The sequence below is a fragment of the Dipodomys spectabilis genome, unplaced genomic scaffold, assembly GCF_019054845.1.
Source record: "Dipodomys spectabilis isolate Male_0828 unplaced genomic scaffold, ASM1905484v1 ptg000289l, whole genome shotgun sequence".
NCBI classification, from domain to species: Eukaryota; Metazoa; Chordata; class Mammalia; order Rodentia; family Heteromyidae; genus Dipodomys; species Dipodomys spectabilis.
The window spans coordinates 4406313-4434125 of NW_024870966.1; the positions used below are offsets into that span (position 1 = coordinate 4406313).

A 27813-nucleotide genomic window follows, 5' to 3' on the forward strand; every position below is an offset into this window, starting at 1 on the left:
GGGTGGGGGGAAGAGAAAAGAACAAGAAAGGAAGACAAAATTGGAGGTAGGAGAGAAAGATGGTGAGGGAAGAGAGAGGAGAGAGAGGGAGAGAGAGAGAATAGGAAAGAACAAGAGAGGAGGAGAAAATTGGAGGGGGAGGGGGAGAGCTGAAAGGAGAGAGCAAAGGAGAACGAGCAGAGAGAGAGAGGGAGAGAGAGAGAGAGGCAGAGAGAGCAGGAGGGTGGGCAGAGCCGAGAGAGGGCTCGGAGGGGCTGGGTAAGGGCGGGAGCAAGAAGAGGCAGAGCCCAGGACGCAGACACCTGCAATCCAGGATCCCTGGGCACGAAAGGCTCCGAGTTCAGCGTGCACCCAGGCGCTTGGCTGAGAGGTGGTGCGGGGAGCAGGAGCGGGGGGCGGAGGTCCGTGGATCGGCTGCGCGCCCAGGTGCTCGCCCGGGCGGTGGCGGGGGTCCGGGGACCGGGGAGGCGGCAGCGCGCCCAGGTGCCTACCGAAGAGGAGGCGCAGGGCTGCGCGGTGGCCCCTGAGCGCCGGGACACCTGCCGGCGAGGGCGCGCGGGGCTCCGGCGGAGCCATGGCGCTCGGGGCCGGGGGTCGCCGGGCGGCGGCGCGGCGGAGCTGAGCGGGCGGCGGGCGGGCGGGCCGCGCCATGGCGGCGCGGGGTTGCGGGCCCTGATCGCCGGCGGCGGCGGCGGCGGCGGCGGGCGCGCACCATGAACTCGTGGGACGCGGGCCTGGCGGGGCTGCTGGTGGGCACCATGGGCGTCTCGCTGCTGTCCAACGCGCTGGTGCTGCTGTGCCTGCTGCACAGCGCCGACATCCGCCGCCAGGCGCCGGCGCTCTTCACGCTCAACCTCACGTGCGGGAACCTGCTGTGCACGGTGGTGAACATGCCGCTCACGCTGGCCGGCGTCGTGGCGCAGCGCCAGCCCGCCGGGGACCGCCTGTGCCGCCTGGCCGCCTTCCTCGACACCTTCCTGGCCGCCAACTCCATGCTCAGCATGGCCGCGCTCAGCATCGACCGCTGGGTGGCCGTGGTCTTCCCGCTGAGCTACCGCGCCAAGATGCGGCTGCGCGACGCCGCGCTCATGGTGGCCTACACGTGGCTGCACGCGCTCGCCTTCCCCGCCGCCGCGCTCGCCCTGTCCTGGCTCGGCTTCCACCAGCTCTACGCGTCCTGCACGCTGTGCAGCCGGCGGCCCGACGAGCGCCTGCGCTTCGCCGCCTTCACCGCCGCCTTCCACGCGCTCAGCTTCCTGCTCTCCTTCCTCGTGCTCTGCTTCACGTACCTCAAGGTGCTCAAGGTGGCCCGCTTCCACTGCAAGCGCATCGACGTGATCACCATGCAGACGCTCGTGCTGCTGGTGGACATCCACCCCAGGTGAGGCCTCCCTCCTCCCCAACCCTAAGGAGGAGGGAAGGGGGTCGTGGAGGAGTTCCATTGCGTCCTTGGAAACCCAGGGGGAGGACCTGGGCCAAGGCCGGGACTCGAGCGAGTGGGAAGGTGTGTAAGGCCCACGGCACGTCTGTCGGACCCATCCAGGATCAGAGTCGGAACTTGCCTGGCTTTGTGTCGCTCGTACCGTGTTGGTAGCTCCCTCTTGGAATGGTGCCTGAGTCCTAAGGCTTTGCCCACTGTGGAGGACCCCATCCAGGCACTGTTTGGATTCTGCCCCGAGAAAGGGCTGGAGCGGCCCTGAGGGGCATGAAGACCCCAGTGCAGCTCCTCTGGGGCTTTCCACTCTGGCATCGGGTATGCTTCTGTTTCCCTAGGCTGAGTGTATCTGGGCACTTGCCAGACGGTAGGCAGACAGCGGGCTTGGAGGGAATGGGTCTCCTGCTACCCCCTAGAGAGCACTGCCCAGTGTCTCCTGAGTGTTGAGCCCTGAGGCTAGCCTTCGGCCTGCAGGAGCCTCTCGGGGCTGAATCTCCATGCCCACCCAGCTGCTGTTTCTCAGAATGGTAAAGGAAGGCAGACCAGAGTGCCAGGGCCTGCTTGGAAACCCTGCAATCTCCAGGAGTCCCTTAGGGAAATGAGGGAATTCTTAGCTGGGCTGTCCTGAACTCACCTCGACTTTCCTCCAGAGACTAGGAAAGCAAGACTGTGGTGGGAGGCATGGCGGTGTCTTTGCAGGCTCTGTGGGTTCACATCCTGGGAAGGAAGACACCCCTCTGCTGCCTGGGACTCTTCCTGAGGGTGTCTAGAAGATGAGGCAGGCAGGAGGTTAGACCTCTCCACATGAGCAGAGCGCTGGATTCCAGGCAGATCACCCAGGTTCTAGGGTGTGCATTCCACCCCCCCACCCCACCCCATCCAGGGCCAAAGTGACAGACTGGAGGTGTCAGTCTGAGCAAGGGCTCCTTCTGAGATTTCCTATCAGGAACAATAAACAACAGTCCTTGAGCCACACCGTGCCTGCGCATAGAAGGCCATGGAGACACGTGTTCATTGTGCCCCTGCTCCGAGCAGCCATGTCTGATTACACGCTGGACCAATCTTCCTCCCACACAGTCTTCCCCATGGAATATAGAAATAGAGCATATAGAAAATGTGCATGCATCTGCTCACACTGCCCGTGTCTGCCTTGTTCATGCTCATTCCAGGAAACACTCCACAGTGCACACTTGCATAACTATTTCCCTTCCCATTGTCCTTCACTTTAGAACACTGAGCACTGCGACCGCTCGTGGAAAATGCAGAGAACTTGACTCAACTCGAGGACTTGAATCCTAGAAAGGGCCCTGTCACGGTGCATCTCCCGGGGGAGGAGAGAGTTCCCGAGGAGAGAATCGGTTCTTCTGTAGTACAAAACCCATGCCTGCTCTAAACTGCAAGAGAAGAGAGATGATGGCTTCTTTGTAGTCGGCGTAGGGTGTGGACTGGGCTCTGTGCTAGCAAATCCCTCTGGCTGGCTGACACTGTAGGATGCCTGTGGGGTTCAGGAACAAAGGCAACTGCTTTGCTATTATGCTGGCTCCTCCTCTCCCCCGCGACCCCTCTTGGGAGACCCTGACCTCCTCTAGACCCTATGCCAGTCCCATTGCACTGGGTCTTCTCAGAGCTGTCAGTCTCATTGGAGAGAGCAAAGGCTGCTGGGAAGAGAACACCCTCCCCATGAGTTCCAGCCGGTATCAAACCCCTGGGGTATGGAATGGTGGGTCTCCCAGTGAACACAACTTGTCCTTCCCAGAGGGCTCGGTCCCCACTAAGACCTCAGGGCCCCTCAGAGGGTCAGCCTGCCCACAGGAGACCCTGACAGCCAGTCCACTGGCTTCTGCCTTGCCAGTTCCAGGCTATTCTCTATACCTAACAGCTACAGGGCTGGCTCTGGGGCTGCCCCAACACCCTCAGCCTCCAGTGCAGGGCTTTCCTGTACTATGGAGGACAAGAGCCTCCCCATCCCCGGTCAACAGAAACCCAGCTTCCTCTTCCGGATAGCCAGAGCAACAGGTAGAGTTGTTTCCTGGGTTTCCTGGAAGGTTTTCTTGGCTGCCACACTGAGGCCCAGCATGGTGTTTATCAGGAAGCTTCTGTGAGGAAGTGCTCTGCTGTTCCTGAAGGATGTGACGTGCCTCCCCTGAACTATCAGGGAGCCTAAGTGCATCCCCCACTCCTGTTGTTCTGTGGTCATGACTACATTCATAAAGAAAGTTAGAGTTTCCAATATCCAGCACACACCTGGCCTTCTGGAGGACCACCGTCTATGGTGAAGTCCTGTCCAGCCACAGCTCCAGACCAGTTCTACAGAGACATCTCCTTGGTGCCAGGTATGGCCAAGCAGATGGGGCCTGGCTAGACTGCAGGTCCCCTGCTCTTCCCATTCCAGCCCAGAGTCAGGTGCACCAGCTCTGGTTGATGATTTCACAGAGGCGGGGGGGTTGATGAGGACTCCCCTTGAAGCAGCCCAGGGCTGCTGAGGCCTCCCTGCGTTCCCTGTGAGCATGTCTACAGGCCACTAGAAGCCTGCTCAGCCCTGGCTCTGCAGATATCAAAGGGTGGCACAGCATATGGAACCTGACTGTGCCTTGACTTTATAGGAGAGGAACCCCAGAAAGGGGTTAATTTAGCAGACGCTAGAATGTAGGTCAAACCCACATCACACCTAAGTTTATCCCTGAGATTTATATGTAGAGCAATAGGGCAAATAGAAGCTTGCAAACCGTATGTGTAAATGTTCAAAAGTTCTAAATTAAGCTTATAGCCTGTTAGGTGAAATCGTCTACCCTTCTATGTTGGCAAATGTAACATACCTTTATAACAACCTGCAGTGCATGAACCTGCAATGCATGGTTCCTTGGTGGGAAGACTGAGTGTCCTGCCTGCCTCTCCTGACCTGTCCCACCTCTCCCTGCCTGCCTCACCTCTTACCCTAGCACTACCCAGCACTGCAGGGGCTTCTCCTGCACCAGGTGCGCATTGTGGATGGCACAGCTATGTGTCAGGTACCTGCATTCCTCAGTCATACCATCCCTCAGGCCTTGAGCTGGAATGCAGCATCACATCTACTCTTGGGGGCATGGATTTTGAAATGTATTTTGAAAGTAGGAGCAAGATAATTTTGGGACGGGGGAAGAGATTCCATGTTTTACGTGAAAGCTTGATCTAGAATGGGAGGATGTGGGCTATGGGAGGGAAAACCCCGTAACCCTATGGAGTGTTCCTTTCTTAGAAGTGTGGGTCCTCACTTGCAGGAATCAGAAGAGGGACCACTCTTGCTAGAACTAAGGGAAGGACTGCTCACATCTGTGTCTCAGCACCAATCAGGGCTCTTCCCCACTGCTGGTCAGCTTATCCCTTGTCTTAAAAGCAAAAAACCAATGAGAGTCACTCTGGGAACACTCAAGCAGGGCTCCAGTTGGACTATAGTTATATGGGGTCATTCAGAACCCAGACCCAACACAGAGGGCAGGGAGATGTTCAAGGCCAGACATTCCAGCCCAGGTCACCATGTCAACTGACTTTTCAAACATCCCTAAAATTACCTCTCCTTTTGCCCTATTACTCAATGCTATTGGGTGTAGTTCTTTAATCTCCTGTGCCTTAATGCTGCGGAGCCTGTCTCCTTTGATCTTGATAAACTTTTGTCCTGTCAAAAAGATCTCCTAGAGGAGAACCTCCTCCACCCAGCCAACACACATGCCCCACATCCTGGCCAAGTTGCCTTAGAGGAGCTTTGGGCCTCCTACCCCTGCACTATGATTACACGGAGAGGATTACTTAGATGCCTACTTAGAGATTTTCTGGATGGTTCTGGGGGAACATCCAGTACCTGGGGTTAGGATATGGCCTGGTGCTGTCTTGAACTCCCTGTGAGATCTTGGATATGTCCTGAACTTTTCTGGTTCCCAGTATTCTCATATGCAGTGTAAAGTGACAGCTCACAGTGCTCCAAGATTTCAAGGAAGTGAGATTTGCAAAACTGTGATGGGAGAGAGATGAGAGCAAATTCTGTGGCATTTTGTGGCAAGTGCTTTCATGATGCTGTCATTCTGGTAGCTGGTGAGCTGTCTTAGAGCCATTTCAGACCAATCTCCCTTCCTACCAAGCTCCCTTCCTGGAGGTTATGATGAATGACTCTGACTGCAAGGAGGTAATGCACATGGCACCAGTCCTTAAGTGGCCTGGTTTCAGATCCTTCCCTCATCCTGGCTCACCGGCTACTAGGACAGAGGAGGATTCCTAGATGCATGACTGCTCTGTTGAAACCAGGATAGTCCCATGCAACAGAACTTTCAGTGTAAAACCAGGGACAGTCTCATATGACCAGGGACAAACTTCACAAACTTCCACCCTATTTTCTGCCAGTGCTGACCACCTGTGTGATCTTACTGCGATCTGGGAAAGTGACTGCACTGTATTCCTCACACTTCTCACTGCAAACCTGAGGGCACATGATGTTAACCCCAAGCTCACAGAAACATGGTGTGTGTTTCAAATAAACTAAATGCATGCATTCATGAGAACCCCCATCACAGAATCTAGCATGGCACAAATAGAGATTGAGGAAATGTAATAATATTGTTACTGTCAATGATTAGAAATCAGTTAGTAATATTGGTCATAAACAATACACTTTCAGCTAGTATGAAACCTGCTAATATCAAGTTCAAGTCAAGTTCTTAACTACAAATTCCTAGAAAGAGTCAAGAGGAAAAAAACATTGCTTCAAGAATTTCAGGATCATTTGATCCAAACTAATATGGAATTGTTTGTGTGTGTGATGGCAAATCAGAGTGAGAAGAGATTTAATTAAATATTAAAGCGACAGCTCTCCTGGGAGGAAGAGAGGCCCTGGTGTGAACTGTGCTCTTGGGTCTGGCTCATGAGTCTTCCCTCCTCTGATTGTTTTCATCAAACAGACCAGCTTGTTTTCCGAGGCAAATTGTAGCCCAGGCTGGATTCTGTCAAGCTCTCTGCACGACCTGAACAGCTCTCCCTACACTCTTTCCCCTGCTCAATTGTAGAGTCCTGTGAATTAGTTGCACTATAAATAACTCATGCCTGCTTTGGGTGCTGTGAGACAGGGTACATAAACCTGGAGCTGAGGTTGTTTGTCTTCCTGGGCGCTCTCTCCTGTGCTCAGCATCTGTGAGCACATCTTTTTCACATGCATTTCCCTATCACTGCACTCTACAGGTGGCAAGAACACTGCTCTCAGCTGGCAGGGACACCTCAGTTTTCAGGAAGTCCTAAAACAGAGCAGTGGAAATCGAGTGTGGTTAGAAGCTTCTAGTTCCAACGTCCAGGCTGTTTCTCTGGTTCCATGAGGAAGTCTGCAAGCTTGGTCTCTGGTACAATCATGTGTCCAATGGTGACCCCAATATGGCATATTTAGTTCCAGGCAGGGATGAGGCAGAGGGGAGTAGGCTGGAAGCCCCATGCCATCTTGCACAAGAACTCAGGCTCCTCTGAGAAAAGGACTGGCTTTGAGTAACACAGACTCAGCTCAGATCCTGCATCCACTTGCAAGCTGCCCACAGAGCTTGTGGTCTTCTTATAAAACTGGAAGCTGAAGCCCGCCTGCAGGGAGAGGCATCGATCTCTCAGGTCCTAGGGTGGTAAGATAAGAATTACAGGCACTTCTAACAGGGCAGCTCTGGGACCAGTGCAGAGGATCCACAAACAATACAAGGAGTGTATTTGTACTTAAGAACAGTTGCTCATTAATTGTTTTATAAGCTTTGAGCATAACCCCAAGCAGCTCTGTGCTTTGTGCACTTAATTCTCCTCATAGCCCTTTTATACATCACCAGATGCTGCCTACGAAAACGTAAATTGTGTAATGATATAAGACAGATGATGACCTTGAGATCATGTAGCTACAGCGCAAACGTGACCTCGGGCCTCTCTGGCTCCATAGGCAAATGCTCACACCAGGGACCACTGCTTGTGCTGCCCCGTAACACTCATAAGGACCCCGCCAGGCCCCCCAATGAATCATCTTCTCCCCTCTCTCATGCTCAGTGTTCGAGAGCGCTGTCTGGAGGAACAGAAGCGGCGGCGGCAGCGCGCCACCAAGAAGATCAGCACCTTCATAGGGACCTTCCTCGTGTGCTTTGCACCCTACGTCATCACCAGGTGAGCTGACCCGCAGGGAGGGGCCCCATGCGCTCTTCTTGAGGTGGGATGGGGGAGCGAGGTGAAACAAAGAGGACCATCCATATGTTTCTTCTTCAACCTCCCGTTCTTTATTGTTTATTCATCGTGAGTATTTTAACTGTACATACGTATGTACATGTATGTCATGTGTAATGATCAAATCAGCATAGTTAACATTCTAGCTCCTTAACATTTAAAGTTTTCTGTTAGCTTTTAACAAGTTTACATATTCATAGATATTGTGGCATTTCAATACATGTTTGTGATTTGTGTGGATTAAATCAGGGCACCTAGCATGCATCTTTATTACTCTGTTTGGAGCCTTCAAATTCCTCTCTTCTGGTTATTCCTGGCATGTGGAATGGACTGCTTTGACTGTGGTCCCCACACCAGGCTGTGGAGTTTGAGAAGTTACTCCTGTCTGCGTTTTGATGCCCATTATCCAACCTACCTCTATGAGCACTCCCCTTCTAGTGATCACTGTTATACATTGAGATCAACTTTTTTAGAGATCTATATATGAGAGCAAACATGTGGTATTTGTTTTTCTGTGCCTGACTTACTCCATGTAGCACGATATCCTTCGGTGCCATCCTTTATCTGCAAATGACAGGAGCAGATTCTTTCTATGGTTAAATGTATTCCATTGTGTATATGTTTCAATTTTCTCTGTCTGTTGTGGACCTCTATGTCGATTTCATCTTGGCTATGAGAAATAGTACAGCCCTAAACGAGGGCCTGCAGGTGTGTCTGTGGAATCTTCATTTCATTTCCTTTGGATATGTCCCCAGACGTAGGACATCTGTCTGAATCAGGGTCCATCTTCCATACTGTTCTCTATAGTCCGTTCTCTAACAGTCTTTTGGGTTCAATTCAGAATGGCAACAGTGTAAAAAGCACCCACTCAATTCCAGCCAGGTGATTCCATCCTCTGCCTCAGGCTTGAGACCTCAAGAGGCCTCAATGGGGAGGAAACGGGTGAAAAGGCAGAGGGAAGCATGGAGCAGTGCTCGGGTGTCATATCTGCTATGCAGTGGGCAGCCTGGCTCCTGCCCACCCCCACCCAGACCTCTGGGTCACCGCAGGGCACCTGCACACGAGCAAGGCGTGAGGTCTGTGTCCGGCCAGGTAGGGTCAGCTGTCCTATGGCTGGGTCTTCTGCCAGCACGGACCAGGTGCCGGAAGCCCATCACCCTCCTCCAGAGGGCCAGCCCCAGCCAGCCTCGGCTGCAGCTGCTTGATCCTGAGTACACTGTCAGGCCAGAGGCCAGCCGTTCCCCCATGCTAGTTTCAGCCAGAAAAAAGAAAAGTGTGTGTGTGTGTGTGTGTGTGTGTGTGTGTGTGTGTGTGTGTGTGTGTGTGTGTGTCCCAATCTCTTTTGTGGACTGGTAGGGAAAGCAAAAATCTTACTTTTTGTGATCTAAAGTGGTTTCAAAGTCTGCAAAGTAACTAACAAAGGGATTATGAAGGATCTTCCGTGTTCTGTCAGGAGATGAGGTGGGAACTCCTGTCGAATCTGAGAAGTGGCAGCTGAGGACGATTCTAGAAGGACATTCTCCCACACCCCCCCTCTCTCTCTCCCTTCTTCCCTCCCTCCCCCTTTCTCTCTAGGCATTTCTTAGTCTCTGCATCTCTCTCTCTCTTTTTCTGGGGAGCAGGAGAGAGAAGGAGAGGGGGGAGGAACAGCTCCGTGTCTCAGCCCCTTAGCCCTTAGCCACCCTCCTCATTGTGGGTCCTGGAGGTCGCCCTGCCTCACATGGAGTCATGGTGAGGGGCCCCAAGAGGAGTCCTCTTTTCTCCATGCAATTCCTTATACCGAGTCAGCCCGGCTCACGGAAACCTCGGCCCCAGCCCCCAGTTGTGCTTTCAGTCACCCAGGAGAACGGAGATCCTCTGTGCAGGGTCCCCCGCAGACTCGCAGACAGCGACCCTGGCTGCCTACGACACCCCTCCCCAGGCGTCCTGACCGCCTCCTGCCATGCGCAGAGGACATATGTCTATTTTGAACACAGGACCTGGGGCTCTCTGCAGGTCTCTGGATGACCTGTCCAGAGCAGTTCTAGAACTGTCCACCAGACCTCAGCACTATCAACATTTTGTGAGCAGATGGCTCTTTACGGTGTCGTGCTGGGCACTGTGGATACTGGACAGTCTCCCTGCCCTCCCCCTGGATGCCAGGAGTGCCTCTCCCCTTCCCAGCCTCTGGTTCTAATCACCAGACAAGTCTCCAGACATTGCCAGTGTTCCATGTAGAGCAGAACCATTCTGGATAAGAAGGACTGGTCAGGAGGCCAGAGCTGACATCCATCGAGGCTCTCTGTGGGACACAAAGCCACACACCCTATGACAGTACCTTGTCTTTGTGAAGAAAGTGCAGCTGGGTGATTAGCACAGATTGCAGCATGAATAACCTCAGATCCACTTCTGCTGTGCTATCTTGGCTCAGTTTCTTCACCTCTCTAGGCCTCCAGAAGGGAATATGGTGCCATGGATTAAATTAAAGGATGAAGAACACTGGGAATAGTGGCACAGGCCTGCCTGGGTGACTCCTCTGACTAGGGGACATCTCTGCCCTCCAGCTGAGCAGTGACACCCTTGTGAGCATGATAAATGTCACCAGAAAGGGGAAGAATAGAGTTGGGAAGGTGGCTCAGTGGTAGAGCGCTTGCCTCGCATGCATGAGGCCCTGGGTTCAATTCCTCAGCACCACATAAGCAGGAAAAAAGGCTGGAAGTGGCACTGTGGCTCAAGTGGTAGAGCACTAGCCTTGAGCTGAAGAGCTGAGGGACAGCACCCAGGCCAGAGTACAGACCACACAACTGACAAAAGGAAGGAAGGAAGGAAGGAAGGAAGGAAGGAAAGAAAGAAAGAAAGAAAGAAAGTGCCCAGGATGACACCTCACCGTAAAGAGCCATCTGCTCACAAAACGTTGATAGTGCTGAGGTCTAGTGGACAGTTCTAGAAGGAAGAATGAATGCCTCCACTCTGCTCTGGACAGGGCATCCAGAGCACACAGAGCACACAGAATACACAGAGCACCCCGCCCCCCCCCCAACTTCTAGACCCCACAGCAAGGGGAGCCTGAGCTCATGAGGTAAGCTGATCTGTCAGAGAAGAATAGGTAATGATTAGGTTTTTCTCTGGCTACAATCTCATTTCCCAGTGAAGTTTTCCTTCTCCGATCATAACTTGGTTGCCCCCACTAATGCGGAAGAAATAATGTTTCAGTAAAATTAATGGTCGGGTGCAGTTTGAGCCTTCAAATCATTCACCATTCCTCCTTCCAGCTCCCGAGTGGGATCTCCCTAGGCAGCTTCCCAAACACAAAACACGGCTGGGTGAAGCCACCCCACCCCACCCCCTGGGAGTCAGAAAGCTGAGGTGATTAGCACCCAGGTGGATCACAACACACCACTCGCTGAGCTCAGAGCTGAAATGACTGCTCCGTGGGCCGCCATGTCTGTGTGCTTCCACACACCCCTGCCTTGTGCCTTCTACATCGTCAGCAAGGCTGATGCCAGATGGCAGGGGGCAGTACCAGGAACTGGCAGGAAGAATTCAGACAGAGAGGGGCCTCGGATGTCACACCTGCCTCTCTTTGTTGATTGAAAGGACTCTGCCAGCAGGAAGGGCGTCCCTTCTTCTTGTTCCCCAAGGAAATGCATCAGCTCGATACTCTGACAGGGAAATGTTGCCAGTCTCATGTCTAGCCTTTCAATGGACCACTGGGCTCCTGAGATCCCTGGTGGAGAACATGAAGGTTATATAGTCACTCCTGTCCCTCAGTGATCACCTGATCGGCACCTGCCACTATCATCGCATCTTATACCACTGCAGCTCTTCCACAACACGAGAACTCGAGTCCTGGCCCGGGCTTGGAGAGGTGGGAACAGTTGTCCAAAGACTTCATGAGCAGTCGGGGCCAGGCCAATGGGTTAAGGTTGGCTTTAGGCTAATGGGCTATAACTGAGCCTTTGGGTCAAGCTGTGTCTCCACATCCCGGGGACCCGACTCCGGGAAACAAAGGGACGCCCCAGATACAGGATTCAGGTACATGAATACCTTGGCATGACTCCAGTCAGCACGCAGACTCCATGGGTAATGTCTCTCTCAGAAAAATGGTTTGTTCCTGCGGAGTCAACCCCCACGTCCCACCACCTGACCAGAAGCAGATCGTGTGGCTGCAGTAGGGTCCGAGAGGCCATTGGTGCTGGTGACTAGAGCCACTGATGACATGGTCAGCATGCACTAGCCGTGTGGCAGATGGCCTCGGAAAGACAGTTCATCTGTCTGCACTGACCCCATGGGACACCCGCTTCTGTGGCCAGGAAAACCACAGTGGGAAACACTTGCAAAGCTCTTGATCAGAGAGTGGCATCTTGGCTTTGTGGGCATTCCTGTGTCCTGAAAGCCCTGTGTCCTGTGTCCTGAAAGCCCTGGTTCAGCAGGACTCACTTCCTGGAGAGCGTGAGCGGCGCCAACCTGCCTGCTCTCACCTAGAGGCTCTGAGTTTTCTCTGAGCTAAAGATCACGTGCCCAGCGGCGGTTGTGAGCATCCAGTGTTTACAGCCATATATATTTACAAATAATTACGGTTGTCCTAAATCAGTGGCATCGGGCTTTGAGACTTTTGTGGTTCTAACAGCCTCATTCACGTAGCTTTTCAGAATAATGGGCATGGGAGAAGGGTTTAAGATATAGGTGGCTCCTGAATGCAAATAGTCTATTAATAAAATGACTTCCATTTCAGGATCTTGTGAATATTTAAAGCATGGGCTTATGACTTGCAGGTCAGAAGATATGCAGGCCAACTTCTCCAGATGTCTTGGGAATGGTCACACTGGCTTCCCAAGGGATGTTATGTGGTCTGAGTTGCATTTTGTACACAACTTTGTGTGTGTGTGTGTGTGTGAGAGAGAGAGAGAGAGAGAGAGAGAGAGAGAGAGAGAGAGAGAGAAAGAGAGACAGAGACAGAGACAGAGACAGAGAAATGTAGAAGGAGGAGAAAGGGGACAGGATAGAGGAGAGATGACATGCACAGAAGTTACGAAGAGGGAGCTTTCATTTGTTTATTTAAATTCAATGGTTGAGGGCTGGGAAGGTGGCTCAGTGGTAGAGTGCTTACCTTGCATGCATGAGGCCCTGGGTTCGATTCCTCAGCACCACATAAGCAGAAGAAAAAAAAAGCTGGAAGTGGCGCTGTGTCTCAAGTGGTAGAGCACTAGTCTTGAGCTGAAGAGCTGAGGGACAGCGCCCAGGCCCAGAGCTCAGGCCCCATGACTGGACCCCCCAAAAAAAAATTCAATGGTTGAGAGTAAAGGCATTCTTCTCTTCTGTGGAACCAAAAATGGAGCCAAGGAGCTTGTGGGGCAGATTGGGCCCAGGAAGACACTGTTCACTGCCTGCCGTAGCCCAAAGCTCAGACCCTGGTTCTTCCACATCCAGACTGCATGGCCTGACCACCAGGACTTTGCTTTCTGTCTCTATAATGGGGAGCATGGTGTCTGGGCAGCTGGTGTGACATGGGTAGTGAAGTGCAGAGTCCTGGGGGTCCAGGGCAGGTGCTGCTGCCCTCTCCCTGGACTTCCTTCCCCTGGCACACAGGCCACTCCATGCTTCAGCAGCTGCCCCCGGGTGGCAGATGTGTCCTACATTCCCCTAGACCAGAGGCTGCCAGGTGGGCGAGGGGCCAGTGTGGGTGGCTTCCTGTCTTGTCTGCCTGTAATCTAGTTACTTGAGAGGTTGACACAGAAAGGTCTTGCTTTGAGACCAACCCCAGGCAGAAAAGTTTACAAAAGTCCTTCTGGAAATGAGGGTGAGCAGCATGGCCTCAGCCTAGTGAGCATGGGGTACTGAGTTCAAATCTCCAGTACGTCTCTCCATGGGAGAGCCGCATGCTAAGACTGCCATTAGCAATACTGAGGAGACGAGGGATTTGGGAAACGTGTTTGGCACCGCATGGCAACAATGCATTGGCATTTGGCTATGTCATCATTCTTATTAAGTGTGAATTCTAAATTCAGGGTCTTTTAAAATTCATCAGTTCTTAAATATAGTTTTTTTTAAATGTACACACTTTTCCAAAGCCAGCAACTCCAGTTCCCATTCAAGCCTCTAAGGATAGAGAAGAAACTAGCCACCGTCACCATGGGGTCAAAGTGAAAGGGCAGAACGATCCTACAGAGGCGAGACTCCAGTGGTCCATTCAGCAGAGAGCCACTTGGTGGAGGATGCACTCAGCAGCTCCCGCCTCCTTCCTTCCGCCAGCCACCCCCTGGCTGTCCTCGCAGCCTCAGCCCACAGAAAACTCCAGGAACATAACTGAAGCCAGCAGCAGGGTTCCAGCTCAAGCTCCATTCTTTCTGTATCAGGCTTTCTCCCCAGCCAGCAACCCACCATACTGAGAGCCCCTCCCAGTCTTCTGTCAGAACTGCAGATGCCCCAGGTGGATAGGCAGGCACCAGGATCCCAGAGCAGAATATACATCTGTATTCACCTGGGCCTCTGACTTGCTGGGAGATGCTGGGCAGCTCTCTCCCCTCTCTGGGCCTCAAGTTCCCCATTTGCCAGTGAGGGAGGGAGAGAGGTGATTTGTGGTCTCCAAGTTCTCTCTCAGTTCTGTGGTTCTTTTCTACCTTGCATTAATGCTGTATAATGTCCAAATATGGCCAAGGGAGCTGGACAGACTAGGAAGGGACATGACTGGACAGGGGTACACTGAGGGTCTTATTTCCAGTGCTGGCCTCTTCCTGACCCGCCCCCCCAGACTGCACCTCTGAATGGGGAGGGGGGACAATGGATACAGGAGAACCCTAAGATCCATCCCCCTGGACATATGGGCTGACACTTCCCTTTTCCTCCCCACTGTGGGTGGTGGTCCACGTTAGAACTCCCTGAGGCCACCAGAACCCCAAGCCTTCCTGGCCAGCACATCTGTTCCTAAAGCAGGACGTGCTTCAGCAGGGCCTAATGTTTGCTCAAGGGTTCTCGGCCCTCCCTCTCACGCAGACTCCACAGGAGGCTGAGCCAGGACTGAAGCAGAGGCTAACGGGACTCACCCAGTGGACAGGGTCACAGAGATTTCTCATTCAACTACTCTGTTCTTCCTAAAAGACACGCAAGTCCAAGAAGTTGAAGATTTTCACCACAAAGCTGCAGCAGACCCTCAGCTATTGGCCCATTTCATAGTTAGCCGTGGGGTACAAGGTCGAGCTGACTTCGGTCCTGTATGAACAGCTGGCAGGCCACATGGCTGTGGGGACATTAGTTAGCCCCCAGGCATGTGAATTTACAGCTCTCACGTTGAGTGCACTTGTCTGTGCCTGGTAAACGTTGGCTGTCATCTCTGGCAGGGGTGTAAGCTCTTACTGTCCTTGCTATCTGAGAAGGGGGTCTCTGGACATGGAGCCTGACTAGAAAGCTGAGACTGGGGTGCAGACGGAGCCCTGGCCTGTGGTGGCTGCCCCTGAGTAACCCCCTTTCATCTCCCTGCAGGCTCGTGGAGCTCTTCTCCACGGCACCCATCGGCTCCCACTGGGGGGTGCTGTCCAAGTGCTTGGCCTACAGCAAGGCCGCATCCGACCCTTTCGTGTACTCCTTACTGCGACACCAGTACCGCAAGAGCTGCAAAGAGATTCTGAACAGGCTCCTCAAGAGACGCTCCATCCGCTCTGCGGGCCTCACAGGTGACTCGCACAGCCAGAACATTCTGCCGGTGTCTGAGTGAAGGACCATGCTCCTGCTGGAGTCTTGAGAATAGGAGGGCTGGGAAGGAGGAGGAGGGTGGATAGGGGAGGGGGCCCTCCTGAACAGACATCATCCTCCACCACCCTAGGGCCAGCCCATAGGGTTCTTGGACACATTTTGGGACCTGCTTCTTGGTTTCTCAAGGGCAGATGTTTGGACTGTCCCCACTGGTTACCAAAGGAAGGCCTTGGGCCTCTCTTTCTGAAAGGATTCTTTGAGCACCTAGACTCACCAAGAACTCCCCAGAGGATGACAGGCCATCCCTGTCGAGGATGTACAATGCCAGTGACAGAGATGCGGGACATTGACCTGTTTGCTAGTAACTGGATCTGGGGTTCTGTGATGGACAGCAGGGGCCTCCGTGGGACATTTCAGTCATGCCGGAAGTGAGGAGAGCGTTGGTCATTTGCCCCAGAGGAAACACGGTGATTCTTCTCCATTTGGTCCCGGTGGCTGCTTTAACCCAAATATTGTTCAGCTGGTTCCAAGTGAATCATGCTTCACTGGGCCCCTGGGGTTTTGCATCAAGGGGACTAGTTAGCAACTAGTGGCTACAGATTGCTACCCACTAGCTGTCTTCAGAGTGGTCACTTGGATTCAACTTTTGTCCCTTCCCCCACCAAAAAAAGCCCCAACAACTGTTTGTGTGCGTAGACAATCTTAGCATGAGAATGGTTTAAAAAGGCGTTGACCATGAAGTCACCGTCATTGGAATCATGTGTCATAATGGTTTTGCGGCCTGGGATGGGAAGAAGTGATCTCACCTCGTCCCGCATGTGCCGTGAGAGCTGACCCAAGCAGGGATCCAGAGTTCATTTCCAAGCACTGAGTTCCATTATTCTGAGTGGCTTAGTATCCTAGTTTCCATGGGTCTATCCACAGAAAGCAGTGGTTGCCCCAGATCATGCAGCAAGTGCCCCATGCCACTGATGAGAAAGTAAAATGATTAGAGAATATTGCAACTGTACATGCCAACCCACTAGCAGCCCGTCTTGATTTCTTAAAGCCCTAGATGAGTAGCTCCTGCCCTCTTCCCACCCCATTGTTACTTTCCATCGCAGATGGACTTGAGATTGCCCAGAGCTGCTGTTTCTCAGTCCTGTCAGTGAGTCTTCTGTATGAAAGTATAGGGAGCCAGAGAATCCGAGGATCAGAGGGGTCCGATTCATTCTAGCTTGGGAGTGGAGAGAGAGGGACCATCCTTGCACCAGGGGAGTCTGGTGGTTTTACCTGACAGGTGATCCCAGTACTTAAAGGCAGAGAAGCATCTGCTCGTCCGGTTGAAAAGATACTGTCTCATCAGCTCTTAGCTCCTCATTTAGAAAACAACACAACCAGACCTACTGTTTTCTGGTTTCCGTTTCCATGGAGACCAGCGTGGAGACAGATGCAGCATCTAGGAAGTGTTGACATCTCCCCGTAGCTGGCGGAGGTGTGCTCACACCTGCTCACACCTTCCACCAGAGGAAAGGAACCTGGGTATTCAGAGGGGTCCCTCAGGACACGTGCGTGGGCCTCTGCTCAAGCTTTCCTCAGCCAACCTTGGGTGTGTGTGGGGGGGGGGGGATCAACATACGTGTTAAGTTCTTTGAAATCAACCAGGATATCCCTTTTTCCCATCTGAGATTTGAGGCACCAAAGCAGCTCTGGTAGAAATTTTTGTAGACTATGAAAATCAACCAATGCCACAAATCAGGGCTTTTCCCCCAGAGAGCTGACGGCTGACATGAACTGTCTCACAGCGTACCACTGCCAGGCACGATTTTGTTACTGCACTAGGATTGCTCAGCTCACAGTTCATTCGGCCTCTCCAGTTCAAATCACAGCAGGCCCTCACTTTGGCTGCACTTTCCTGGTGACAAGCACCAAAAGTGCCACTGCTCTTGAAACCAAGCAGGGAACCCAAACAACCTGGACAAATGAGTCTAACAAGAGAATCCCCCCCCCCTTTCACACAAATACTCCTAAAGGAAAACAAGAAGTGCTCCCCACCCCCCCACCCCCGCCCCCGTGGGTGAAGTCAGTAGACAGCTAAAGGCAGCAGCGGATCCCAGTCCCTTAGCACTGGTGCGGAGGTGTGACGGCAGTGAGTCTTCTCTCTGCTTGATGCATGTAGGCAGCTCATGGAGCCTGTGGTACTGACCACATTCTCTTCTTCTTCTTTGCTAAGATCTGTCACCCAGAACACCACATATCCTGAAAGATGCATGCTGTCATTTTCATTAGCCCTAGCCCTCTAACACGGCTGAAATAAAATCCAATCAGACCCGTTATATTGGCATCATATAGACAAAATAAAACCCGCCAAACTCAAAACAGGTAAGTTTATTGATTGAGCATTTTCATGATCATTTGGACAAAGGCACCAAAACCCAAGGGGATCAGAGAGGCAAATTTACACCAATCCTGTTGCTGTTACCTTCCTACCCAAGTTTACATTCATCTCAATGGTGTAACACATGCACCCCTGACTCCATTATTTCCGGGTGAATTATCTACCTCATTTTTGTTTTTGGTAATTTAATTTTTCAAAAGTCACACCATTTTCTCAGGTATGAGGCAGAAACACCAAGACTTCAGCAGCCAAGTTAAGGGCCTGCAGTTCCCCTCTTCCCTTCTGCTGGTGAACGTGTTTGTGAAGCTTGAGGACCATTGCTTACAAGGAAGAGGCTTTCATTCCTGAGGACTCATTCTGAAGTCCGCACAGCGGGCTCAGGCCCTGCTCTGTCATGCTTTAACATTCATTGCCTTTTATCATCACGCTAGCTTTTCCTCAGGCCCTTTCTTGAAGGGGATTTCTGAGCCCTGGGAGCTCGGAGGACATAGTTCACTGAGGAGGGCCTGGCATTGGGTTTCGGTGTCTTGTGGCTAGCTCAGCCTCCCATAGACACCTCTGTGTGTTCTCTTAGGAGTCAGATAGGGCAGGAGAGGCTCAGAGATCTGTAATCTTCCAAGATGTGGCTCAGGCTCTCGTCACCCTGAGCAGTGAGCTCCGTTTCTTGTGAGCTCCGTTTTCATTTCCATGTGCCTTTCTTCCTGAGAGGAGATGGAAAGAATGGGGCCACGCATGCATCCTGGTTGTCACCCTCTCACATGCTTGGGTGCAGATGGACGTCGCTGCCTGGCTCTGAGGAAACAAAGCTGCACTCTGTTAGGATTTCACCTGAGCATAGGATAGACGAAATTGCTTGGTTTTACTGAACAGGTGACAGTAATTCCATGCATTAGTTTCATCCTCAGTGTGTCAGAGATCCATGGGTTAAAGCAATCTGCTCCTGACCAGTGGATCAGTAATTCTTTGACCTCTCCAGGGGTCTGACATAGGATGAGACCCTCACTTGTCTCCCTGAAAGTCTAGAAGCTTCTGTCTCTTAAGCTTCTCCATCCCCAAATGTCACCAAAGGAGATGTTGGAATATGGGTTCTGCCCCCCCCCCCCAACCATGGGTGTTTGTGAGGGGTCTTCATTCTACTCCCTTGGGGAAAATGAGCTTGAGATAGCTGGATGAACTAACTCTATGGGGAACCAGGTATTTCTAAGTTCTCCTTGTCCAGTTATCTTTCTCTAGGTCTTCAAAGAAAGAATCCCATCTCTAGCTTCATTAAAGGGCTGGGTCGTTTTGTTCTCAGAAGGACAGACTGCATCTTCATGAATGCCAAAAGCTTGTTTTTCGGAAGACGCTGCTGGCACAGCAGAGCTACTGCTCTTCTTTGCCTTCGAAGGCATCTACCAAGCAGCCCTGATCCTTCCTGGGGAGCCGGGGGGAGCACAGGAGGTACCGGGGGTGTTGGCAGATGAGGCTGGAGTTGGGACTCCTCATTAGAGAAAAGAAGCTGGCGTTCACGGGAGCCCCTGTGAGACCCTCCCTTGGGTCTCAGAACGCGCACTCTGCGGGCAGCCTGTGCCGTGGGAAGCTGTGGCATCTGCAGCTCTTCCTACCCAGACAAAAGCCTGTCCCACTCATTACAGCTTGTCCGTCTTCTCACTAGCCAGATACCTAGAAGTGAAGCCGGTTGAGTGGGCCAAGGAGAGATGGTTGTAGATGCCAGTCCCTGGGTGTGGGTGGTCTCTTGTGAGCTCCTCTTCTACCCCATACAAGGTCCTCTGGAGCAGCCCAGTAATGGCACAGTGCTCATAACAGCCCGGGTACACAGAGTGAACTATTTGAAGGGCCAGGCAGTGTTTCCATTGATCTTCACAATGACATCGGCGCTAAGTGCTTTCATCGCCTCCGCTTTACAAATCTCGGGAGATTTGTGGGTCCTGGGGCACCGATGTTGGAGTGCCAAGCAGAAAGGTAGGCTAGTCGTAGAGAGAAAAGTCCCAGCCCCGGGTAGGTCTAGTGGTTTACCCCTATCAGCATGCACTTTGCCTCACCCCCGCCCCCCCCCCCCGGCTTTCTCCGCTCTGTCAGTGTCTAGGGAGTCCTGAGAGCAGGAGCGCAGGGGATGTCTCACAAGCACTGGTCACCCGAGGGAACTCGACCCCGCTAACATTGTAGGTGTGGAGGACTCATTGTCAACTTGCATTTTCCTGAAAGTCTAGCTAGCGGCACTAGGAGCCCCAGTCTCCCCTCACTCACGTGAGGACTCTGATGTCAGCCCTGGGACCCTGGGCTGAGCGATGTGAGCAGAGGACAGGGGCCGCTTGGCTGTGTAGTTTCCTCTTAAAGATCCAAGGAAGTGTTTGTGGGAGACAAGAAGAGAAGGGAAGAAGAGCAATGGCATTTGTTCTCTTTTTAAATGACATGTATCATTAAAGGCACTGTTTATTCTTAAGGAACCATCCACAATTGGGTATAGTGGTGCCCTCCTGGAAGTCCAACCCCATGGGAGGCAGAGGCAGGAGGATCTCAAGTCTGAGGCCAGCTAGACTACATAGCAAGACCTTGTCTCAAAAAATAAAATAAAATGGAAAGGAAACCACTCCCACACAACCGCCAGGGCACAAGCTCTGAGTGTATCCTGAGTGGAAACAAATGGATGCCTGCGTCTTTCCCAGGATCGCTCCAAATGCAATAGCAATGCAATGTCTGAGGGACACTGACACCTACCCCCTAGGGAGAAAGGGGAGAGCCACCTAGAGAGGCAGCCAGGCTGCCAAAGTCATCCTCATACTCCTTAGCAATTCAGTACCACCTTCCTCTCCCAGTCCTGCACAGGCTCTCTCTACACTCCACCAGGTAAACGTTTAGTCCTAAAGGTCAGATATTAAATTGGATTGATGCTAGCAGTGCTTCCATTTACCACCTACATTCTCATTTAAGGACTTTAAAATCACTGGAATGTTTTGTTGGAGGGACTGTGTGCGCCCACTGGGTGTGTGTGCACCCTTAGGAACAGTAATGCATGTTATGTCCTGTGTGCTCTCACACATGCGAAGCAACTCTCTGGCAAGGAAGCTGTTGCAAGTCTTTAGTAGTTGCATCCATAATTCCCTGGTTTCAAAGAGTCTAAAATCTGTGTTTGGAGATGGGAGTGAGATTCAGAGTACCATTAGGACCTAGTCCTAATCTTATTCAAAGGAAGTCAAAAGCGTCAGGGAAGAGGCCATCGAAGTTCAATTACGAAGTTGTTTCCTGAGGATCAATCCTAGCCATTGCTCAGGCCTAGCTAAAATACCCAGTCCCAGCACCAAAGGCTTGGACAGTCATTACCTTCATTCAATTCATCTGTTGCCAAGTCTTTGCTTGCGTTATTAATAGCCAGCAAACCCCCTGTTCAAAAAAGCTTTGAATGCCAAGTTTCCTTGCAAACTGAAATCCTTCCAGACCTCAACCATCCTGCTTTACAGTAAATGTGTAAATACGGCCTCTTCTGGAGTGCAGGGACATTTATAGGGTCTGGTGTCCCGCCAACCCCATCAGGATCTCCTCAGGGGAAACCCAGCTTGCCAACCGCCATGGAAGTCCAGTGACAAATCCCACAGGGGCCTTACTCTGACCTGATTTCCAGGGGCTGGGTGTGGGCCAGGCTTCGATTCCGTAGACTTGTCTAGAGAAGGGATTGCAGTCTTGGCCAAGCTGGAGAGCCAGTTCTCATTTGGTAAGCCAGCTCCCCGGAGGACAGAGCCCCTTCCCCCTGGCATGCTGTCCTGCAGACCTCAGGAGGCACTTTCCGCCATACCTGTCCTGCCACCCTCTGGAGGAAGGACAGGGACTTTGCTTTGCCCTGCCTGCTGACTGGTGGAAGAACCCTTCCTTCCCAGGGAAGGATAGTTTGGTTCCTGGCCACCCAGAGTCTCTTAAGTTATAACAGCACCAAAGTCTGGGGTTTTGTATTCCTTGAGTTTTCACAGACTTCATTACTTTTTGGTGTCTGTGCAGAGGCAAAGAGATCGCCACCTTCTGTAACTTGTTGTATCCAGGAAGTAGCTGGCAGATAATAGAAATGAGCCCGCATCAAGGAAGCCTGATGTGGGCACTGGCCAGTTTAATGCTCTACTTGGAAATGCACTTTCTATTTGCAAAAGATTCTTTTGGAAACCAATACTTAGAGAAGGAAAACATATTTAATTCCTGGGGAACAAAGTGATCTGATAATGATGGGTTTCTGTACTATGGTGCAGCCCCTCGGTACCGGATTCCTAGGCAAATGGGTGGGACATCTGTGGGTTTGGGTTGGAGCGAGAGCGCCCATCAGCGTGTCCTAAACACAATATATGAAGCAACAGTTTAGCATCCTCTCATGTTTCTTAACATTAAGTCTTAACTTTGCTTTCCTCCTATTTATGAAACAAAAACATGGCTCCAATTATTTTTAAGAAACTCTTACCAGTAGCCCTCCCAATGTGGATATATTACCCTTCCGAGCACACACTTGCCAACAGCTGTTTTCTGTTGAAAAAGGACTCAAGAATTCTGAATTCAAGGCCAATGCTGCCTGCCTTGTTTACAATGGCTTGTGTTTCATGAGGCTATATCAAATGTTGTAATATATTTTTTATGATAGAATTGATGATTAATACAGGGGGGAAATATATACATCTATATTGTGGTTTTTGTCCAATAAAGACTCCTGTTATAAAATCTCGACACTTGGTTAAGCTGGTGTGAACATACCTTTACACGTAAGTTAGTTGTCAGAAATGTTGGCTTTCCATAACATGTTTTTATTTCTTTTCTTTACTGTTCCAACATGGTGCCTTCTTTCCCTCTGTTTCAGACGCCCTGCTTCCATCTCTTGATTGTCTCAAATTTACCAACATACTTACCCAGGGAGAGGCTTGTCCCCCGACCCCCATCTTCCCAAATACCACATGTCCCAGTTTGCTCTGTGCTGCTGTGATACCACAATACCAGAGATCGGCATGCTGATATAGGACAGAGGTTTATTTCTTCTAGTTCAGAAAGCTAGGAGTCCTGGTTGAGAAATTTGTTTCTGGAGAGACAGACAGACATACGTGGAGATAGAGAGGGAGAAGGAGAAGAAGATGGACAGAGACAGAGAGAGGAAGAGAGGAGGGAAAAGAGGGAGAGAGAGTGGGAGGGAAAAAGAAGAGGGAGGAGGATGGGAGAGAGAGAGAAAGGAATATGGACGAGAAATTAAGCTGAAGTTGAGGTTGTAACTGACCATCGTCCACTCAGGAGGGCCCCATCTTAGGTTCATAACACCTCACATCAGATGTCACCTTGTAATGCTATTGCCATGCACACTGGGGTTCTAGCACCTTTTTAGGGGGACACACACTCAAGCCCTAGCACCACATAACCTCTACCACATTGAGCCGTTCCCTTGGCTTTGCCAGAGGATGGACAGCCACTCCCATCCCAGGGACAGAATAGGAGAGTTCTAGAAGGGGAGGGAGCCCCACACTTGTGGGGTCACATGCTGTGTGCTAGGCACACTGTGTGAGGGACTTTGGCCACTGAGAGCTCAGAGTAGGGTTTCTCCTTTCAACTTGCAGGAGCTGAACTCAGAGAGAGGAGATGACTTGCCCAGCATTGCACAGCAGTAAAGGGGCATTGGGACTTGAATCCAGATGTGACTGATGCTAAACCCCAATGATTGTATTAATGATAGAGCCGCATGGTTCAGCAAAGGCCCCTTGTCCTACAGCTGTCAGAACTCAAGCTGAACAAAGTGGCCTCTCAGCATCGGACGGGAAGCCTAGGTGTCACTTCCTTCTTTCGGCAATCACTGCTGTTTCCTGTTCTCAATAGCAGATTAGCCACTTGATGGCTGCGTTTCTCCCCCCCCCCCCCCCCCCCCCGTGATCCCATTCACAGCTCTCATTCCTGGGACCCAGGTCAGCAGGGGTAGCCTCACCAGCAGGGGTCAGCTGTGGGGCAGCTCCAGGAGCCCAGAGCTGAGGGAGGGTGAGGGCAGTTCCGGGACCCCTCACACCCCTGCCCTGTACCCGCTGGGTCCCAGCACTACACTAGGCACGCCAAAGGCATCATCTCATTTACTCCTCAGATGCTCCTGAGGAAATGGCCTTGTCCTCACCCAGCAGGTGGCAGAGATGTGAGCGGGTCTTCATGATGGAGCAGCCCTGTCACCTTTTAGATCAGGAGCCCGCAGGGAGCATCGTAGGGTTAGGTGACAGGGCTGTTCCATCATGGAGACCTCTCACTCATGTCTGCCTCCCGCTGGCCTCTCCCTTCTACAGGGGCCCCAGGCAGGCTGATGAGCTTCTCCAAAAGCCATCCCAGCATCAACACCTACACTACTTACTACAGTCCAGGTCAGCCATGGTCCAAAAGATTCCAGGGATAAACAAATTCCTGAGTTTTGAAGTGCTCACCGATCTGAGCAGTGATGGAATCTCACGCCCTCCTGCTTCACACTTCTGGCAGGTGACTCATCCCTACACACAGCTGATCCACGCTGTTCATGCTACCTGCTCTCCAGGCCCATGGTAACCTCTTCCCTTATCAGACCAGGCCACAGGAGCCAAGCACAGGAGTGGTGCTGTGGGCAACAGGAGGAGGCACAGGTTCCTGAGAGCTGGTAATCTGTGATAAGCGTGAATCTTCTTGTGAAGCTGTGGGAAAAGAAGGAAGATGGTATTCTAATATGAATTTGCCTTGGCACTGCTTCCCAGCTGGCTTTGCTGCTATATGTGAACTTGAAAATGTTATGGCCATAGTGATTGGCCAGTGTGTGGTTAAGATGGAAAAGGCCAGAACTTATGGGTTCTAGTACTATCCATGGCTGCACACAGTTGCTGGGGATTTGGGGACTGATCTCTCTTTCCTGGCTTCCAGTAAGTTTAAGATGGGAATGTATGCAGGTCGCACTTCAGCCTTCCTTCTAACTTTCTCTGTCTGGCCTAATACTAGACTCTTTACTCTCTGGGCTCCAATTTTATCAACTTAAAGAAATAAAGCCATTATGTAAGCTTAGACATGGACAGTGACATTAAAGAAAAGTCCAGATAGACTGACATGGGCGGACTGGCGCCACTCAGTCTGTGGAGGGTGACCAGTCTGTCTTCAGATGTTTCTCCAAATGTTTCACTGCATAGCCACAGACATGCCCCAGCCGGTGTCCTACATTTCACTTGAAAATGTCTTCTAGGCCCAAGTGTGAGGAGTAAACACATAAAACTCCCAGAAGAGCATCTAGGAGGCAATCTTTGCACTTTCATGGCATGGCAAACATGTCTTTCATACAATCCGAAAACCAGGACCCTAAAATGTAAAGGTGACTAGACTTTACTACAGTTATAACCCCCTGCTCTTGATACCACTCATAAAATGAAAAGGTAAACCTAGAAGATGGAAACAACACTTCCATCCACAAGCCTGGCCAAAGATGTATACCTACAATATACAAGCAAAGAAGCAAAAAAGGAAAAAAAATGAACAAAAAGGTTTAGACATGGCAAAAAGATATGCAAATGGCCCATAAGCATGCAAAATAGTCTCAGCACCATGAACCATCAGACAAGGGAAAGCTAAAACCGCAATGAGATCCCACCACTCACCACAGGAGTAGCTAAAAGGAAAGGAACAAGTGCAACTCTCAGACACTCCTGGGGTAGGGTGGGAGGAGAAATTCTATACCAGAGGATACAACCACTTTGGAAAACCATTGAACTGTTTTTCAGAAGGACAAACATATCGCTGGGCACTGACTGCTCATGCCTGTAATCCTAGCTACTCAGGAAACTGAGATCTGAGGATCTTGGTTCAAAGCCAGCCCGGGCAGAAAAGTCTGTGAGACTCTTATCTCCAAGGAACCACCAGAAAAGTAGAAATAGAGTTGTGGCTCAAAGTGATAGATCACTAACCTCAAGTAAATAAGCTCAGGAACAGTGCCCAAGACCTGAGTTCAAGGCCCACAAGCAACAACAACAACAAAACAGACCAACGTATACTCACCACCTGATTCAACCATTCCATCCATAGGCTTTCTCCCAGGACAAATGAAGACATATTTACAGAAAGACCTGTACCTAAGTGTTCATTGCAGCTTCATGTCATAACTAGAATCTGAAACAACCCAAATGTCCATCAACAGGTGAACTGACAAGAGTGGCCCCTTCTCTGTTCTTCGTTTAACATGACATGGTTAACAGTAAGACAGAGCTAAGCTATAATGATCATAAAAGGATCAATGGTTATTTGGGTTAGGAATGGTAAAGACTGTAAAGAGTTACCGTATATTTGGTGGGCAATAGAAAAGGTGTTGTGCTGGGAAAGTGGCTCAGTAGTAGAGTGCTTGTCTCTCATGCATGAGGCCCTGGGTTTCTCAGTACCACATAAGCAGAAAAAGCTGGAAGTGACACTGTGGTTCAAGTGGTAGAGCGCTAGCCTTGAGCTAAAGAGCTGATGGACAGCTCCCAGGCCCAGAGTTCAGGCCCACAACTGACAAAAAAAAAAGGTGTTGTATATATCAATCATCCTGTTGGTTCTACACATCTGATACATCCAGCATGTGACTGCACATTTAAAATGGGCACGTTGCCTTGTATGCAGACACTGTGTCACTTAGGGCCACATCAAGTTGATTTAACAAATAAAGCTGGATATCATCAAGATTTCTTCTAGTTCTGAGAAATCTTGGAAAATATTCAATTACCTTCTCCATATTATAAAAAAAAAAATCCTTCATTTCTCCACACAGCTGAGATTGTTCCAAGAAGAATCCATGCTAATAAATCTTCTTTTGGAGTAGTGGTCTCTTTTATATATGGTTAGCATTCTATACAGCTAATAAATAACATTTTTTTTTTTAAAGCCAGGTTTGGTGATACAAGGAGGGGGAGAAAGGAGGATCATGGTCCAAGTAACCTAGGCAAAAGCACAAGACCTTATCTGAAAAACAAACTAAAGGGCTGGGAAGGTGGCTCAGTGGTAGAGTGCTTGCCTTGCATGCATGAGGCCCTGGGTTCAATTCCTCAGCATCACATAAGCAGAAAAAAGAAGCCAGAAGTGGAGCTGTGGCTCCTCAGCACCACATAAGCAGAAAAAAAAAAGCTGGAAGTGGAGCTGTGGCTCATGTGGTAGAGTGCTATCCTTGAGCTGAAGAGCTGAGGGACAGCGTCCAGGCCCAGAGTTCAGATCCCACAACCAGACTCCTTCCCCAAAGAAAACAAACTAAAATCCAAAGGATGGATATGGCCCCAGAAGTAGAGCATGAGGCTCCAAGTTCAATCTTGAGTACTGCAAAAACAAACCAAACCAAAATAAAACATAAAATACAGTTCATCTATTTCAAAGGGAATCAATTACATGAAAATATGGTTTCTAATTTTTAAAAATGCAATAAAATAGTATTTGGGCCTTGTTACTAACACACTAAATGGCAAGATTAAGTCACTGTGTAAAATTTGCCGTGGTTTGAGAAAATGAGCCTCCTCTTTCAAAGATTCACAATGACAGTGAGTGACAGGAAGACACCATGATGAGTCTGATCACAAAGTCAACAGTGACACACCATCCCTGTCATCTCTTCCTGCTTCATGACGAAGGTAATGCCAAATGCCCTTTACACTGGTGAGGATGAAGATGTCATCTTCCCTCCAGCCTCCTAACTGAGATCTGTCTGCCAAACCCCATTGGATAACTGCTGGTCTGTGTGTGGTTTTGTCCTTTGACCCTCCTGGGCAATGTTTGATCAGATTCCTTTCAGTTCCTTCTGGTATTGAGGGTGGTGAGAAGGCATCTGACACGTGAAGTATAGAGCTACAGAGGTACGGGGACACGGAGGTATAGGGACATGGACATAGGGGGACACAGAGGTATGGGGGACAGAAAGGTATAGACAGCTGGTACAGCTGGAAATCTGATCCCCCTTGAGGTACAGAGCTCCACCTGGAAGTTCCATGGGGCTGATGGGCCAGCTTCTCTCCAGAAAGCTCTAGAGATGGGGCTCACAGGAATGTGTTTTCTAGGCCACTGGGTTGGGAGGGCTCAGCTTGCAGGCACTGACAGAAGCACTAGAGGAAGGTAGTTTTGTAGAGCTGAGATGGGCTGGGTATGAGCCAATCCCAGGCTCCCACCTTGGGCAGTCCGGATG

At 50.9% G+C, this 27813-nt stretch overlaps 1 protein-coding gene across 1 annotated transcript; it reads left to right on the forward strand.

Annotated features, from left to right (window-relative positions):
* Positions 1-568: 568 nt before the first annotated feature.
* On the forward strand, positions 569-15326 carry Gpr26 (G protein-coupled receptor 26). Its single transcript, XM_042701463.1, has 3 exons — positions 569-1381; positions 7466-7579; positions 15095-15326. Exons 1-3 carry the CDS (start codon positions 714-716, stop codon positions 15324-15326), a joined length of 1014 nt encoding a protein of 337 aa, XP_042557397.1. The 5' UTR covers positions 569-713.
* The last annotated feature ends 12487 nt before the right edge of the window (positions 15327-27813 follow it).